This window comes from Prionailurus viverrinus, chromosome X (assembly GCF_022837055.1).
Source record: "Prionailurus viverrinus isolate Anna chromosome X, UM_Priviv_1.0, whole genome shotgun sequence".
In the NCBI taxonomy this organism is placed as follows: domain Eukaryota; kingdom Metazoa; phylum Chordata; class Mammalia; order Carnivora; family Felidae; genus Prionailurus; species Prionailurus viverrinus.
The window spans coordinates 29,771,291-29,789,641 of NC_062579.1; the positions used below are offsets into that span (position 1 = coordinate 29,771,291).

The window sequence follows — 18,351 nt, forward strand, 5'->3', positions numbered from 1 at the left end:
CATCCTAATTGAGGGATATGCAATAAAATAAATTGCTTGTACTCTTTAAAAATGTCAAAGTCAAGAAAGACAAAGGCTGAGGATCTGTTCCAGATAATGAAGTCTAAAGGACATGACAGTCAATGCAATGTGTGATTCTGGATTGGATCCTGTAACAGGAAAAAAAAAATCCTTAAGGGGAATTATGTGGGAGTATTAGAAAAATTTACACATGGGCTGTAGATTAATAGCATTGTATCAGTGTTCAATTTCCTGATTTTGCTAGTTATACTGTGGTCAGATAAGAGAATGTCCTTGTTTATGGGAAATATACACTCAAGTACTTTGAGGTAAAGGGGCATCATCTCTGCAACTTACTCTAAAGTGCCCCCTGAAGAAACAGAACGAAAAAGCAAACATGACAAAATGTTAACAAAACATGACTGCGCATAAATAGTATATGGGAAATTTTGTACTATTCTCATAATCTTTTGGAATTCTATACTAAAAGATTACAAAAATAAAAGGAAGTTTTACCAACAGAATACTGGGGGACTTCACAGAATTAAAGGAAGATATGTAAGACTCGGGGCGGCACGGGTACCTTCAGAACCAGAGGTGAAGACTTGATGCCAGCTGAGCAAACTCTGATCTGGACCAACTTCTTTAACAGGGTAATGGAAACCTGGAAATTCAGAGTAAGAAAAGGGCTTTTAAGGTCCTTTAATATCTCCCATTTCATGGATGAGAAACCCGAGATCCAGACAGCAAAAGTGTCTTGCCCAAGGATTGGCAGAAAATTAACAGTTTCCAACTGCAGACATTTACAACTCCTTTTCTTATTGGTTGATAAATGGATCCCTAAAGTTTGTGCTTTTCCTCATACTTTTAAGTTAGAACACGTTGAAGCAAAAACAAGATTAACATAAATGAAACTTGCGCTGTATGTGAATTTATGTTCTATGAACAAACATCTAAACAAGATTCCCCCTCACATGTTTAACCTCTCCCCCCAATTTTACCTTTAAATGTGTTTATGATATTTAAATATAAAAAGCAGTGGTAATAGTCTTTTAACACATTTTATTTATATGTGAAAATCAGCCAGAAGATTTGAATTTCTCCACTTATCATGTGGGTGAGTACATTCTGTCCTTTTCCATGGCATTTTTCTCACCTCATAGAATACGTCATCTTCCGGTTGAAAAATAACACTAATCTAGACTTGGTTCTTGGAAATGTCCCCGTGATTTGGAGAAACTCTGATTGCAGTCCATTTGGAAAGGATAATCTCAGGCATGTAGGGACACGTAAAAGCCATCTAGTCCCACCCATTCCTTCTAAAGGTGAAAACTGCCTGCAGTTGGTAACTCAGAGACTCTCTCCCTTCACTTCCTGCACCTGCTTCACACTAAGGAACGGATTTAAAATGGAATAGTATCTATTTATGTATATTGAAATAATTATCTTCGACATCACTTCTGAAATAGCGGTATAGTTAGAGAAAACAGAGCTCCTTTAATCATCCTTCCTATAATCCTGTATTATCTGTATAGAAGAGGCATTTGTGTAGTGGTTGGATAATGAGTCTGGGAGCCGATAAACCTGCCTTGACCAATTACCTCCATGACAGCTTTTGAAATAGAATTCAAATCCTAGCTGAAGGATCCTACGTGATGGAGTGCAAAATTGAATATATATATATACAGTGGCTTAGTGTGTGGTGAGAAGCAATGAATTAAAACAGAAGTATGCTTTCCATCACCTGTGTTCAGACACGATCATGAATGGCTAACATAAATTTTTCAGAGAATATGGATTCCAAAATTCACTATGGTGACAGACACTGTTGCCTACTAGATATCCATTTTCCACACCATCCTTACTAACAGAACTGTAATCTTGTTTGACGTAGCATTGTTCTCAGATAATTACTTGATTTTCCAACCTCTCTGTCAAGGTGGCTAAATCAATCAGTACTAGCTAATAATAATGTCAATGTAAGTCTACTCGGGAGTTCTGGGAAACCTTTTCCTTTCCTGATTATATATATATAAAGAAGAATGGATATGAGTGGTGCCACCCTTCCCCATTTCTTCCTGCTTTGGATATCAACATGGTGTCTGGAGTTACAGCAGCCATTTTGTACCTTTGGGCCAACATGGGGGAAGGAAGAAAGAATTGGGACATTCTGGCTAACTCCCAGTAATCACTGATTCACAAATCACTGATCACAAATCACTGAATAGTATCAGCAGCCCACCACTTCCAGACTTTGTTATATGAGAAAAATAACCTTTTATTTGATGAAGGCACTGGAAGTCAGGTTTTCTAAAAATTTAACTTAAATACATCACTGATACAAGTATTGTAGATTCTTCTGAGGAAGTCTAGCTAGCTCAAAATAACCCCAGTTCTCTGTGAAAACCCTATCCTGCCCCCTCTCTGATTGGACTTTTGCACCCATGTTGAGGCAGTTGGGGTAAATGTACCTGGTCGAGGCTGAGCCAATCACATTCTCTCTCAGGAATTTGAAATTGGGTTTCTTTGTGTCTACTTGATCTTGCAGTGTGGCTAAATTTGAGGAACGTTATAAAACTAGGAAGCCGGTATGTGTTATGGTGTGATGGGAGGTCATCGTCAGCCATAGAGAGGTGGAAAAATGGGTCTGTGGAAAGTGAAAGAGTGAGGCAGAGACCAATGTCACCAAGACGGAGAACACTACCTGGGGCCTGGTGCACTTCTGGGTCCAGGTATTAGTCCCTTCATAGGTTTGGCTGCCTATTCCAGGAGCGGCTCCAGCTTCCTTCCAGAGAGCCAAGCAGCCCTTGGAGAAAGAAGTGAAATCCAGCCTCCACATTTTGGTCACTAAGCCTTGACTGCGGGTTGCATCATCCCAGAGATAATGTGCTTCTTTATGCAATTTGTTTGCCAGAAGGGAGCACACCATTTTTAATTTCATATAAGATTTAAGAAAGCCCTTCTTCAGGATAGCTAGTAAGGTTAGTGTCTTATAATCAAAGGATCTTGACATTCAGACAAAATGTATTAACAAACAGCTAAACCATTTGTTCTAGTGTTGGGCAAATACGCTCATTGTTCAATACCCTGATTTATTTTGCTTTTTAAAATGAAAGCATAGGGGCACCTGGGTGGCTCAGGCGGTTAAGCGGCCGACTTCGGCTCAGGTCATGATCTCGTGGTCCGTGAGTTCAAGCCCTGTGTCGGGCTCTGTGCTGACAGCTCAGAGCCTGGACATTGCTTCAGATTCTGTGTCTCCCTCTCTCTGACCCTCCCCCATTCATGCTCTGTCTCTGTCTCAAAAATAAATAAAAACGTTAAAAAATAATAAAATAAAATGAAAGCATAGTTTCCATATAGCAACATGTACAAATCCTAAGTGCATAGTTCAATGATTTCACTGTATAACTCGCATACTCACTACCCAGGTTAAGAAAAGGAACATTTCCGGGGCGCCTGGGTGGCTCGGTCGGTTGAGCGCCCGACTTTGGCTCAGGTCATGATCTCACGGTCCATGAGTTTGAGCCCCGTGTCGGGCTCTGTGCTGACAGCTCAGAGCCTGGAGCCTGTTTCCGATTCTGTGTCTCCCTCTCTCTCTGCCCCTCCCCTGTTCATGCTCTGTCTCTCTCTGTCTCAAAAATAAATAAACGTTAAAAAAAAAAAAAGAAAAGGAACATTTCCATCATCCCAGAAAGTTCCTCTATCCCAGTTAGTACCACTTGTCCCCCTCCCCCCCCAACATACACACAAAGGACACAGGGAGGTAACCACTCATCTGTAGCACTGTAATTTGTTTTGTCTCTTCTTGAACTTCATATAAATGGAATCATACAGCAAGTACTCTCTTGTTCAACATGTTCATGAGATCCATCCATGTTGTTGCATGTATCAATAATCTGTTCTCTTTTTGTGGAGTAGCATTCCATAGTGTGAACATACAATTTATTCATTCATTTTAGGATGTTTCCAGGCAGGTCTTATGAATACAGCTTATGAGAGGCGCCTGGGTGGCTCAGTCGGTTAAGTGTCTGACTTTGGCTCAGGTCATGATCTCACGATTCGTGAGTTCAAGCCCCACACTGGGGTCTCTGCTGTCAGCACAGCACTCTCTCTCACAAGTATCAAACATTAAAAAAAATGACTAAAGCTTATGAATAAACTCTTATGAAGAAAGCTGTTGTGGACATTCTTATACAAGTGGACCTGGGTACTTATTTCCCTCCGACACTGATGTACTATAGAAGAAGTCCAAGTTATACATCTTACATAGTAAATATATCTATTTACATAGATCTGTAGATACATATCTCACATGCATGCACCTGGATAAATTTTGTCTCTAGTTGTTCCTTTATAGTGTAATTGGGAAACCTTATTTTGTAAGTACCTCTTCATAATTATATTTTAATGTACCTACCCACTTTACATATTAAACATGGGGCTACACTCTCAGTATTATGGGGATTCATGCTTTTTATTTAAAAATTGCTAGGGGCGCCTGGGTGGTTCAGTCAGTTAAGCATCCCACTTTGGCTGAGGTCATGATCTTACGGTTCATGAGTTCAAGCCCTGCATTGGGCTCTGTGCTGACAACTCAGGTTCTTGGAGCCTGTTTCAGATTCTATGTCTGTCTGTCTGTCTGTCTGTCTCTCTCTCTCTCTCTCTCTCTCTCTCTGTCTCTGTCTCTCTGCCCTTTCCCTGCTCACACTGTCTCCCTCTCAAAAATAAACATTAAAAAAAATTTAAAAATTGCTAAATGGTCAGTAGGATTTTGTGTTACAACTAATGAAACAAATTTATGGAGAGGGTACCTGGCATTAAACTTATAATTGAAAGTCTAGTCTGCGACCAGGTATAAATACAGCAAAGCTACGTGAACCACATAAGACAGTTCTTTGTTCCAAACACCTGTGCAATTTGCAATACTAAATAGTACTGGATTTGCAATGCAAAGCCCTATAAAGCAGTGCCTGTGTCCCAGCATCATGAGTGGGGCTTTTTACAAAATGTGAGTGTCCAGTCGTACCCCACCTCCCATAAAATCTTGGTCTGAAGTTGGGGCTCTGTTTTTAAATCCCTTCATATAATTATATGCTATATAGTAGCTGACCAGCTCGCCATTTCTTTCCTATGTTCATCCTTAATTCTGGTGATTACCCTCAGTTGAACATCGGTGACTGTGAATGGCTTTCATTTCCTGTTACACTTTCCCCAGGCAACATGAGATGAGGCACACAATTTACTAAAGATATTTCTTTATGAAGACAGCCACATTAAAATAATAACAAATGATGCAGAGTGGCCGAATAAGACCCGTTTGGGTTAATATAGAGCACATAATTTATTCAGACTAGAATATCATCTCCACTGATGGCAGGGAGTTTTCTCTCTTGTTCAGTGATATTCTTCTGGTGAGCCATAGGAGGGCTCAATAAATATTTACAGAATAAGCCCTGTATAAAGCAAGGATCTTAGTTCCTAACTTATGAGGTTATATATCCTGCTTTGCTTAGTACTGGTTATATATCCCAGCTGCTCACCCCAGCTCCGTTAAGGACCAGGAAAAAGCCTCCCTAGGTCTGTTGATTAGGCAGCAACCCACTTGGAATTTGTGGGAGCTCAAATCTAACGAGGAGGACTTGGGGACCTTCTTGTCCTTAACAGAGGAAAGATGTCGATTTACTTCATTTTCTCTTTTCATCCATAGAGCCAGCTCCTCCTAAGATTCTCTATTCCTTCTCCTTCCTTTAGGAGTAAAATGAAAATCGAAACTAACCACGAAGGCTCTTTTCTTTATCATGGCCACCTGATCCCTAACCAGGGATGATGGTAGCAGCTCCCTTCATGCCCAGGTCACCCAAAAGGTCCTTTTTCAATGTATCGTTTATGTAGAAAGTGATTCTAACTGAATTTTATAGTCTAGCTCTCCTAAGATCGCTGGCTAAAACTTTCTGACTGGAAACCAGAAAACAATAAACCAGAATCACTTTCCCTTTCAAGTACCTGAAAACACAATGTCAACATAACAAAAATACTTTGGACATGATCGCACAAAGGGTTCTCTACCGAAGTGAACACAAAGGGAAGAAGGAAAGTTCTACACGTATGTATAAATCATACAAATCATGAACCAGAAAGGTTGTGAGTCAGTAATGTCATTTTATAGATGAAAACCATGAAGCAAGAGAAGTTAAATCACTTGCTCAGGGGCGCCTGGGTGGTGCAGTCGGTTAAGCGTCCGACTTCAGCCAGGTCACGGTCTCGCGGCCCGTGAGTTCGAGCCCCGCGTCAGGCTCTGGGCTGATGGCTCGGAGCCTGGAGCCTGTTTCCAATTCTGTGTCTCCCTCTCTCTCTGCCCCTCCCCCGTTCATGCTCTGTCTCTCTCTGTCCCAAAAATAAATAAATGTTGAAAAAAAAATCACGTGCTCAGGGCCATATAATGACAAAGGCAGAAATTCTGAATTTCCCAGCCATGGTCAGACACCCCACCTCACCCCCACCACACCAGCTTTAGGTTTCATTTTTGTATACAGAGATGGTAGCACTTATGGTCAAACCCCCACTGCATCACACTGGTTCCTTTAGCCCCAAGGAACAGATTTACTAAAATGTATTTTAAGGTATTGGGGGAAAAAAGAAAAAAAGATCTAAGCAATTTTAAGGAACTCTGCCTTCCCTCCCCTGTTTCTCTGACCTTCAGGGCACCCATCACTCCTGCGGGCCCACGTCAAAAAGCTTGGGGAAGGAAACCCTTTTAGCTTGTTCTGTCAAAAGCATCTAGGTAAAAGAGTGAGCCCTAAAATGTCACAAATTGTTCAGATACTGTTCTTCTAAGGCCATTTTTGTGAACAGCTCTCTAAAGGGACAAGGTAGGCAGTAATCACTTAAGTTGAGGTGACAATGGTTCCTGGAAAAGAAGATAATTGCTTCACAGAACTTGTTGCTAAGGCTCTCATGCACTTCCTGTCTTCCCGAATCGACCTTGAGGATTGGGGGACCTGCTGTCATGGTGGCGGTTTGGAGAGTGCCCATTGTCTCTGATCTGGAGCAGGATACGTTGAAGGAGAAGGGAGATCGCCCAGGACAATGGTAGCAAAGGTGACCATTTGTTTTCCAGGCCTGACCTCTGGGCTCTAGGACAGCACTTAAGAAAGATCAATCACAACTTTGTGAGCGCAGCCAGAACTGGAAGCTGCATTTGCATTTGTCGACTTACACAGTCAGCCTCACTTTAAAGAGCTGCATGGCCAGGGCTTCTGTAGAAACAGAGGTACACGTGGGCAAAAATTGCTTCACCAGGAAATGAATGCTAGCAATGCTGTTAGGTTGGCACTTTATGGCTACCCAGTTGATGGGAGTGTGGCCGTTAAGTCACCCAATGAACAGTGACTTTTAAAAAGGGAATAATTTTTCCCTCCTAACAAGAGTCTGGAGACAGGTAGTCCTGGTTGTGGTACAGATGCTCAATGATTTCCAGAAACTGCAGGATCTTTTTTCCTCCTCCATCATTTGCATGTTGGCCTTTGATCCATGTGATCATTGCCTCAGGATGCAAAATGGTTGCTGTAGTTCTAGGCCTCACACAAACATCCAAAGCACCAAAAAAAGGAGAGGCAGGTAACAGCCAAGTTCATCCACTTTATTTTTGTTTATCACGAAATAGTAAGCTTTCTAGGAAGCTCTTGCCCCAGCAGATATCCCCATTGATCAAAATGAGGCTACATAGCCAACCCTAGCTTCAGGGAAGGCTGAGAACTGAGTATCTGGCAAGAGACAAAAGGATTGAGATGATTGGCTGAGGCTGTTCACTATTTATAACTTGAAGCTAAATACAGTTGTCACTCTAATAAAATTGAGATCTAGTTATCAAGGAATAAGGGGGAGAATGGATGCTTAGTAGCTAACTAATGGTGGAAGGCACAAATATGTAATCAGAATTTCCTATTTGGAAAGGCATTTACTATATACTATTACTATATACTATATACTATACTATTACTATTTACTATATACCTGATTACACTCAACTACTCATCTCTATTTTCTGTACTCTCTAGCACAGTATCATGCACCCAGCAAGTACTTGAAAAAATGTCTGTTGAACCATGATTTGAGAACATTGCAATGATATATTCATTCAGCAGTGGCTTAGAGAAGGGTGTGATGTGAAATGTCAACTATGCATCCAGCCTTAATAACATATGTATGTATGTATGTATGTACGTATGTATGTATGTATGTGTTTAGGTGATCTCTACACCCAATGTGGGGCTCGAACTCACAGCCCTGAGATCAAGTGTCCTGTGCTCTTCCGACTGAGCCAGCCACGTGCACCTCATTCACTTTAGAGACATCAAGAGGCCAGAGACTATAATATTCAAGTAATCAGTGCCAAGAGGCTAAAACAATTTCTAGTTCTTTAAGCTTTCTACTTAGGAAGAAAGTACATAAGAGAATATGCATCTTGATAACATACCTAGGATAGAGGACAGGTTAAACATGCATTAAGATCTCACTGCAAAGGACCTTTGGCCTAGCCTATAAGAAATGAAACCACTGAAACATACCATCTCATCCACATCCCAGAATTAGAGCCCAAATAAGCATAGATAAATTTGTAAATAGTTGTCATGAATCACAAAATAACAAAATTCTATTGCTAAAAGCACATTAAAGACCATTTTGGAGCGCCTGGGTGGCTCAGTCAGTTAAGCGTTTGACTCTTGATTTTGGCTCAGGTCATGATCTCACGGTTGTGAGATCGATCCCGGTGTTGGGCTTTGCGATGGGCATGGAGCCTGCTTGGGATTCTTTCTGTCCCTCTGCCCCTCCACCACTTGCACACGTGCACTTTCTCCCACTCAAAAACAAAAACCAAACCACCAGCTTAACTCCTTATTTTTTCACATGAGGAAACTGAGGTCCAGAGAGGTTACATGCTTGGTCTAAAGTCACATAGTTAGTGAGAGACTTGTCTAGAAACCAGATAAACTTGAGAGGTATTTTACAGAAGCAAAGAAACATGGTTTGGGGTAAGTGGGACCCTGTAAGCTTAAAGTTTGGGGATGAGAAAAATAAATACACACACATGAAGGGCCATCCATTACTAGTATATCAATTATAAATTACAACAACTTAGGGATGTGAGCTGACACAAGCCGGTCCTTGGGTGGAGCCTGGGGCTGAGTGGTGAGCAACAGCAGGGTTATTTTATGATACAGATCCTGAGCACAGACCCCCCCAGGCCTATGGTACTGAATGGTGGGAGTTGAGTCACTAATTAAACTTTGGATGTCTGTTTCAACTATAGCTTATATATCAACTATAGCTTATAGCTTACAGCCTGTTTCAATTTATAGCTTATGTATCGTGCATATGCTTAATGCCAGAAATTGTGCTAAGGGTCTTTGTGGAGTCCTTGTAGCAATGCAGTGAGATGGGTAGGTCTTACTTTTGCTGCTTTTTCCAAACGAGTAAACTGAGGCTTAGAAAGTACAGCAGCCCCCCCCCCCCCACTTATCCACAGGGTATACATTTTAAGACTCCCCAGTGGATGCCTGAAACCATAGATAGTACTGACCCCTATATGTACTATGCTTTTTCCCATACATACATACCTATGATGAAGTTTAATTTATAAATTAGGCACAGGAAGAGATCAATGACAAAACTAACAATAAAATAGAATTAAAACAATATATTGTAATAAAACGTATGTGAATGTGGTCTTTCTCAAAATATCTTACTGTACTGTACTCTTGTGCTGATGTGAGATGATAAACTGCCTACGTGATGAGCTGAAGAGAGGTGAATGACACAATCGTTGGGCGTCTGGGTGGCACAGTCGGTTAAGCATTCGACTTTGGCTCAGGTCATGATCTCATGGTTCCTGGGTTCGAGCCCCGCATCAGGCTCTGTGCTGACAGCTCAGAGCCTGCTTTGATTCTGTGTCTCCCTCTCTCTCTCTCTGCCCCTCGTCTGTCTCTTTCTTAAAAATAAATTCACATTAAAAAATAAATTAAGGAAGGTAGGGGCACCTGGGTGGCTCAGTTGGTTGAGCATCCAACTTTGGCTCAGGTCATGATCTCATGGTTTGTGAGTTCGAGCCCCGCATCTGGCTCTGTGCTGACAGCTCAGAGCCCGGGGCCTGCTTCAGATTCTGTGTCTCCCTCTCTCTCTGCCCCTCCCCCACTTGCGCTCGCTCTCTCAAAAATAGACATTAAAAAATTTTTTTTAAATGACACAGGCATTGTGACTTAGCAATAGGCTACTATTGACCTGATGACTCATCAGAAGGAGGATCACTTCTTCGGGACTGAGTTTGCCCAAGGGTAACTGAAACCACAGGAAACAAAAGCTCAGATACAGAGAGCCTGCTGCGGAAGTAACTTGCTTAAACCCACCATGCTAGAAAGTGCTGAAGCTAAGTCTGGAACTCTGGTCTGTCTGATCTGAAAGCCCCTATGTTTTCTTATGCTGTGCTCCTTCTTTTGGCTCAAGAGCCAGACCCCTTCAATGCCTCGGGAACCAGAGTTTGGAATCCTGAGGAACCTTAGAGGCCACCTAGTACAGTGCTGTTCACTGGGTTGTTTCCAGACCAGCAGCATGCCCACTACCTGAGAACTTGTTAAGAATATAAGATCTCAGGCCCCAGTCCACAGCTATTGAGTTAGAATGTCTGCGGGTAGGGCCCAGGAGGCTCTGTTTTAGCTAGCTAGCTCACTAGGTGATTTTTAAGGCACACTAAAATTTAAGAAGCATTGGGTTAGTAGACAGATTCTAGTCCAGTCTCTTTATGTTAAAGATGAGGAAACAGAGTTGTGCTGACTTAACCATGGTCACTGTAGCTGAGTTGGATCTCAAGCCCAGACCTCCTGAATCCTAGTCCAGTGTGCTGTCTGCTGTGTTCTTTAGTTTCTCTATTACTGTCCCACAATATGTGCATTGGTTCCTGTCTTGGAAACACCGGATGAGGTTCAGTAGACCTCTGACCTGACCTAGTATATCCACTCATGTGGCATATCTGGTTTCTCCCTTCCACTCCTCTGTGATTCAGACCAAAGGTGTTTATCCAGACCTGGGACTATCTTCTGTTTGGGAAGTCTTTTCCTCTTCTTCCCTTTAGCTCTTCTCCTGTCCTCCTTTTCCTTCTTCATCATGTATTATTATTATTATTATTATTATTATTATTATTATTATTATTACCTTGCTTTTGAAAACCATTTTGCATTCATTCAATATTTCATAGCAGTGATTCTCAAATTTTACCATACTTTGGAATCACCCAGGGAGCTTTAAAAATACTGATGCCTGAGTCTCACATCCAGACAGTCTGATGTAATTGGTTGGGGGTGTGGCAGGCCTGCATGATTTTTAAAAGCTCCCCAGGTGATTGCAGTGTGCAGCCAACCACTGGCAACTGCTTTTTTAGGAGTCTCACCATGACTGGAGGAGGTAGGTGGGGCAAGTGTTTGTGATCCCCTTTCCATAGATAAGGAAGCTCAGGCTCTGAGACATCTGGTGTCTTGCCGAAAACAATGAAATCACCTAGTGACACTTGGTGGCTTACCAGGTACTTATAATAAATCTTTAAAGCCAGCTGTCAGTCTGCAAGAATGGAGTAAAACCTGTTTTTCTTTTTTGGTTCCCAGTGTTTTTTGGGCTTGTGTTTCCTGACATGAGAAGGGAAAACACACAACTTTGCAATGGCATCTGGGACCAAATGTTTATAACTGAAATTCCCTGCTCAATGCCTTTAATAACTCGAAGATAATCATGAACTAGCGCACCCCCCCATCCCCCCTGCCATTCATCACCCAACATAACAATGGTCAGAGAACATCAGGAAAACCAGATGGAAGAGACTTGCTCATTCTGCACCAGCACATGTGCCCCATTTGGAGACCAATTAAGAAAATAACAAACCTGGCCACATTGGCTAAGGGAACTCTCCACTGGGGTTTGCAAATTTGAGCACGTGTTTCCCATGCACGGTATATTGGAAGAGAATTTCCCATTGGTGTTTGCTTCTCTTTTCTGGGTATCCTGATCATTTAAATTATGGTGTGCAGTGTTCTTGGCTGGTGCTCCCTTTTATTTCCCTGGATGTCTCTGGGAACTTCCTATAGCTCCTTCAGTCTAATTTCTCACCCTTCCCAGGAGAGATCCTCTGCTGCAACCAGCCTCTCTGTTCCCATAATGCCTTGCTCCTTCAGGTGTGTTCCCTGCACCAGCAGCCACAGCAACAACATTACCACCTGGGAGCGTATTAGAAATGTAGAATCCCGGTCCCATCCCAGACCCACTGACTCAGAATCTGCGTGGGTTTTTTTGGGGTTTTTTTGTTTTTTTTTTTTAAATTTTTTTTCAACTTTTATTTATTTTTGGGACAGAGAGAGACAGAGCATGAGCGGGGGAGGGGCAGAGAGAGAGGGAGACACAGAATCGGAAACAGGCTCCAGGCTCTGAGCCATCAGCCCAGAGCCTGACGCGGGGCTCGAACTCACGGACCGCGAGATCGTGACATGGCTGAAGTCGGACGCTTAACCGACTGCGCCACCCAGGTGCCCCAGAATCTGCGTTTTAACAAGAACACCGAGTAATTGGCACGTGGTGGTTTGAGAGGCGTTGCCCTGATACCCAGAGTTTTTACCCCATCATCCCACAGTTTAAAATGCTCTCCCTCCTGGCTACTTTCATTTATCCACTTCCTAATTGTCCTTCAAAGCTTAGCTCGGATCCCTCTCCATCTGTGAGTCCCCCAATATTTATTCCCTCCACCTTACCGCTATAGGTCATGACTTTTAGAATTTGAACCAATATTGAATGTTTCGTTATTTAAATAGTTCGGGTATTATTAGCCTAATTATTAAGATTACTTCTCCCCCCGAAGTGCCTTGCACAGGCTTTGCACAAACATGAATTGTTCGGTTCATCAAGATCTATTTCCTGCTTGAAAGCTGTCCTTAGCCCTATCCTTTCTCTTTAAGCTCCTTCTACCTTAAAGGAGCTTCCCTGAGTTTTTGTCCCCTCAGTACCTGAAGTAAATCTCCACCCACTCCAGAGATTTTGTGAAGCCCTGGCTCTTCTCTGTAACCTAGTGGGTTCCAACCAAACCACAACTCCAGAAAGTCATAAAAAGTAAAAAACAAACCAAAAAAAACAAAAACAAAAACAAAAACCTAACCAATTGTGGATATTGACTTTCTCCAGAAAAGTTTCCCTAACTTTTTCATTTGAAATTATTTGGACTGGGCATTTTTAAAAAGAAGTTTCCTTTTGGGGTTGGGATGTTTTTCCTGCCTTACAATGGTGCCCATGGGAAACTTAGAATTGTCTCTGGCTCTCTCGTGGGATGTGCCATGAAGTGTTCTCTCTTTTACTGGCCCCAGACCCTGAGGCAAGAGACACATCTTTGAGGCTACCATCTCCCCAAATTGCAGGAGGGAGCAGGGGGCACATATCCTAGCTACCTATAAATCCCAAGACCTATCCCGGGGATTGGAGGCTCTCTCCTGAGGCTTGGCACAAGGGGGTGTAGGAAGGAAAGCAGGAGCTCCAAACGAACTTTGAACTTCCTGGTTTCCTTTCTGCATCAACTTTTCCTACCGTGAACAGCTTTTAGTTCCATCTTGACCCTATATGTCCTTCAAGTCTACTGTTTATGGTATCAACTTAAAGTTCAAAAATACCCAGGTTCTAACAACTCAAAAACCTTTTCCTCAAAGCTGTGGTCCATGGTTATCAAGTCCTTTTAATGTTCACAGGTGGTCAAATGGCTTGTTTCTTTTCTCTGGGAAGAAGCCTCTGCCAGCACATATGGTAGTCAAAGGATTGGAGTCAGATAAATTGCTGATGAAAACACCAAAATTAATATAAGATTTAGTCTGCTACATATTGGTGTGATATAGGAGTGGCTTTCTGCATTCCCTGTAGATGGGCAATCAAATACTCAGGACGTTTTGGACTGTTGGTTACTGACATTGGCACTGGCTGATCTCTAGCTATAGCAGGACTGCCACTTCAGAGGGCCTGTGGGTAGGACACTTGCCCTGGAAAGATATGTGTGGTGAAGGAAGCTTTCTATGGCTTGGTTCATCTCATGGATTTCCTTAATGAAAATCTCTCCTCCACATGGAGGTGGTTCAACCACCGCACAACCTTCAGGTCGGGCCAGGAAACATAGCGTGGGCCTTATTGTTCTCTGTCTTTTCAATCTCAGAGTCCAGCCCAACAGGACTAGTTCACAACAGACACCTGTTTGAAAGCTAGTGAAGGGCATCAGCTAAACTAATGAAACTGCTTAAATCAAACCACAGCTGACTTGCTTTGTATTTTTGAGATATTGTAATTTATTTTAATTCAGTGTAAAAAAGCAATTAAAGAACCAAATCCATCCAAGATATCAGTACACACATAGGCCTTAGGTGCTACAAATACAGGAGAGGGAGTTTGGGTTTGTTTTGGTAAATGCCTAATGGGCAGGGAGCCCCTTTTCTTCCATCCCGTCACCCCCCCTCCCCCCGCCGCCCACCCCACCCCGAAATGTCACTTCCTCATTCTGGGGCCTCCGCATCTCAGAAGCACAGTGGCCATCTTCTCAGAGGTAGAATGTGTGCTCACGTGGGTGTTCCTGTGTGTCAGGTGCAGGGATGGAAGAATACCGGAGGAAGCAGACAGATGCGGTCACGTCTCTTCTTTCTGTGCTGTTTGCTCAGGGGGAAGAAAAAGAGCACACTCTTCATCTGTGTTCCTCCTCCACACACCTTTAATGAGCACTGTTTTCAGTTTTTATTTGCTCATCAATAAACCCAAGGGTAGGTCTTGTCTGTTCCCAGAGATAAAAAACTGCATGCATAACTGGTCTTTATCCAGCCAAACAAGCACAGTTTCTCTTTGTTTGTCACAGTGTTTCAGGGAGATAAGAGGAAACCACCCAGACATGATGCACAGACCCAGGAGGTTTTGAAATCCTTTGTAAACTCATGCTCTATTCTGAGCTGTGGATTAGTGATGGAAAGAAAGGAAAAGGGCATCACATATAACCTAAGTTGATTTTGCTCCTAGGTTTAAAACAAGCAGGTGAATCCCCCCGCCCCCCCCCCACACACACGCAAAGAGACAGAGAGAGGGGAGAGAGAGAGAGAAAGAGAGGAAATCATTAATAAATGTTCAACTGAGGAAAGAATAAGCTGATTCAATTATTAGCACAGGAGTAAAAATAGGGAGAATTCTAGTAATTCAAATGAGAATATACCCCGAAAACAGTGGACCTTTTTCCTATCACAAAAACTTTCTGTCTTATGGATTCAGACCAATATTGGCAGACAGGATCTAAGTTCAGTTGAAGAGCCACATATATTGCCAAGAAAACGTGGGCTGGGACCAGGTTAGAATCCTATTTTAAATTTTTTTCTAGTGTTTATTTATTTTTGAGAGATCAAGAGAGACGGAGAGTGAGTGGAGGAGAGACAGAGAGAGAGGGAGACACAGACTCTGAAGCAGGCTCCAGGCTCTTAGCTGTTAGCACAGAGCCCAATGCAAGGTTCGAACCCATGAACTTCAAGATCATGACCTAAGCTGAAGTTGGACACTTAACCGACTGAGCTACCCAGGTGCCCCAAGGTTAGAGTCCTATTAAGCCCATGCCTTTTGAGGCTCTTGCAGGTTTCTGAGAGCAAGGCAGCCTAGAGGGGTTGATGTGAGACTGGTGATGGAAGCTATTAAGTAGAGTAACACTAATAATAAACATAAGATCAGTTGGCACCGATAGAAAGGCACAAAGGAAAAGATGTTTTTAATAGCAAATGAAAATTTGGGGTAGCAATTTGAGTAGATGCAGGAAATCTCCTAGGAAATCATCTAGGAGAAATTTGCTATTGAGCTCTGGAAAAACCCAAGGTTGAGCCCTGAAATGATGGTGGGAGTGCCTGGGAGGATAGAATCGTCAGGAATTTAAGGCAGAAAGGAGAATACCCAAAAGACAAAGATAGGTAGCTAATGGAAGGAAAACTTAAGTTGAAAGCCACAACACCATTGCTTCAGAGCAACCAGGTAGAAAATGAGGAGATAGTGAAGTCTTAGTGAAGCTGAATGGTGCTTCATGGTCTGTGACACATATTCTGCATTACTGTCTCTTTCCACCCTTAGGCTCATGAACTTAAATTGTCCTATGGTAGACTTTTGACTATATCTCACCTCCAGTTCTGGATAGTGAATTCCCTGTAGGGAAAAGATATGTCCCAGGCTTTCTAGAATTTCCCCTATAATACCGAGTATGGGGCCTCACTGGAATAGTAGCTCAGTAAGTGTTAATTGGCAGAATTAATTAGTTAATGAACAGCCTCCTCTTTAAGAAATTAATTAGGTAATCCCAAATTAAATGCTAGATTTGAGGAGCCAAAACCTGGATTATATGTTACCCTTCTCATGTTGAGTAAGTCAGAAGAGCAAAACCCTGCAGAAGGAAAGAGAGAGAGGAAGAGAGGAAAGAAAGAAGGGAGGGAGGAAGGAAGAAAGGAAGGAAGGAAGGAAAAGAAAGAAATCATTAGTACTTTACTTCAGAAGGAATCGGTGAGTATAATGCTAGATATCAGGCAAAAAGATTTGAGGTGTGAGTCTTAGGAGAGAGGCCAAAATGGAATGGACTTTTCCTTGATTCATTCAATCAGGCCAAGGCTGAACTTTAGGTGATTTTTGGAGGGGTGGGTGTGGAGGTGAGCAGTGGCCATGGTTACTCTGGCTAGTAATTTTCTGCTGCAGGTTTGTGTTTTTGGAAGGTTGACTTTGTGAAAGCAGAGGTCTTGTCTACCTTGTTCGCTGTCATACCTCCAGCATCCAGAACAGCTCTCTTGCCATATAGTAGGGACTTAAGAAATAATTGGGGAAAGAAGAGAAAAAGGGAGGGCTCTGCTTTTCATGCAAGTAAACCTGACACTTACTTGCTCCCTTATGGGTTACCAAAGGCCCCCTCAGGTTCTGTGTTAGCAATCAAAGATACCAAAAAGGTGAGATGCCACAGTCTTTGCCCCCAAATAAGTGATCGTCTAGTGGAGAGAGAGGGAGGGAGAGACAGAGAGAAACATACCAGGTGGTAAGTGCTCCTCCAAAGAGTCATGGTAAAGATAGAGTGGGCCAAAGGGAGCAGGGAGCATCTCATCTGCCCTGAGGAAGAGTGGGCGGCAGAAAACATCTCAATCCTGAGCAGAATTCTAATAAACTCAACGAGGCTTTGTAGGCTTGAGAACGTTTTAATCTCTATAGTCCTAAAACGGACTGTGGGTATATTGAGTCAACTATGGAAGACGGCGAGTCATTGCATTTTAGCCATTGTCTATTCAGGGTCATTTTGCTACTGAAAGTTATTTTGCCTTGGTGCCCACTGGACTTTGGTTTCATTCTGGGAATGCAAAGGCTACAGTGAGTCTGTCATGCGGCAGCGTCTCATAGAATTGTGGCTTTATAAGCGCAGTCTAAATGACACAGACCAAAGGCCCATTGTCTGGTCCAGGCCTGCACCACACACTGGGAGTAACAGCTTTGTTAAGCATGATGGGTTAGGCCCAGTCTTTGTTCTTTTCTGAGCACTTTCTCGTTCCAATGACAAGGATTAATGATACAACCACTGTAAAGTGGTCTTTGCATTTTATAAAAGCCTTTAGCAATAAAAGTGTGTGTTTCCCCATCAACACAGCAAATTTCCTGAAGAGGGTGGATAAACTTGACAACAGAAAGAGCATCAGTTGTTTGAGAAAAAGTTCTGGCTGGCTAAGCTTATTTACACATAGGAAAAGGATGTGTGGGGTGGGGGGTGGATATGCTGATGAACTCTTTAACAAGAAAATCCAGGGTCTGAGGAAAAAAGAAGATCCTGATTGGACTTCTGCTTCTTGATTTCCTTACACAGGTACTGAGCCCAGCACAGATCAAATCAATTTGCCAGGCGATTCTGGACTCTGGGAAGCAGTACGCCATGAAAAAAAGGAAGCCATTCCCTCTGATGTACTCTTACTATGGAACTGAATACTTGGGTGAGTGAAGGTGTTGTTGGCAAAGTCCTGTAGGAAGAAGGGAGTCCCTGATACCCTCACTGACTACAAACTAGATTTTTTTTGGGGGGGGGCATAGGTCATTCCTCTTCATTTCACTAGAAACACTTTAAAATGCCACTTGAATCTCGCGGTCCGGGAGTTCGAGCCCCGCGTCAGGCTCTGGGCTGATGGCTCAGAGCCTGGAGCCTGTTTCCGATTCTGTGTCTCCCTCTCTCTCTGCCCCTCCCCCGTTCATGCTCTGTCTCTCTCTGTCCCAAAAATAAATAAACGTTGAAAAAAAAATTTTAAATGCCACTTGAAA

At 42.7% G+C, this 18,351-nt stretch overlaps 1 protein-coding gene across 1 annotated transcript in view; it reads left to right on the forward strand.

Annotated features, from left to right (window-relative positions):
• LANCL3 (LanC like family member 3) overlaps positions 1-18,351 on the forward strand; it is a 96,100-nt gene that overhangs the window by 59,873 nt on the left and 17,876 nt on the right. Inside the window, exon 2 of the mRNA XM_047843067.1 lies at positions 17,906-18,029. Coding sequence (XP_047699023.1) covers positions 17,906-18,029 — 124 coding nt within the window. The remainder of the gene's footprint in view (positions 1-17,905; positions 18,030-18,351) is intronic.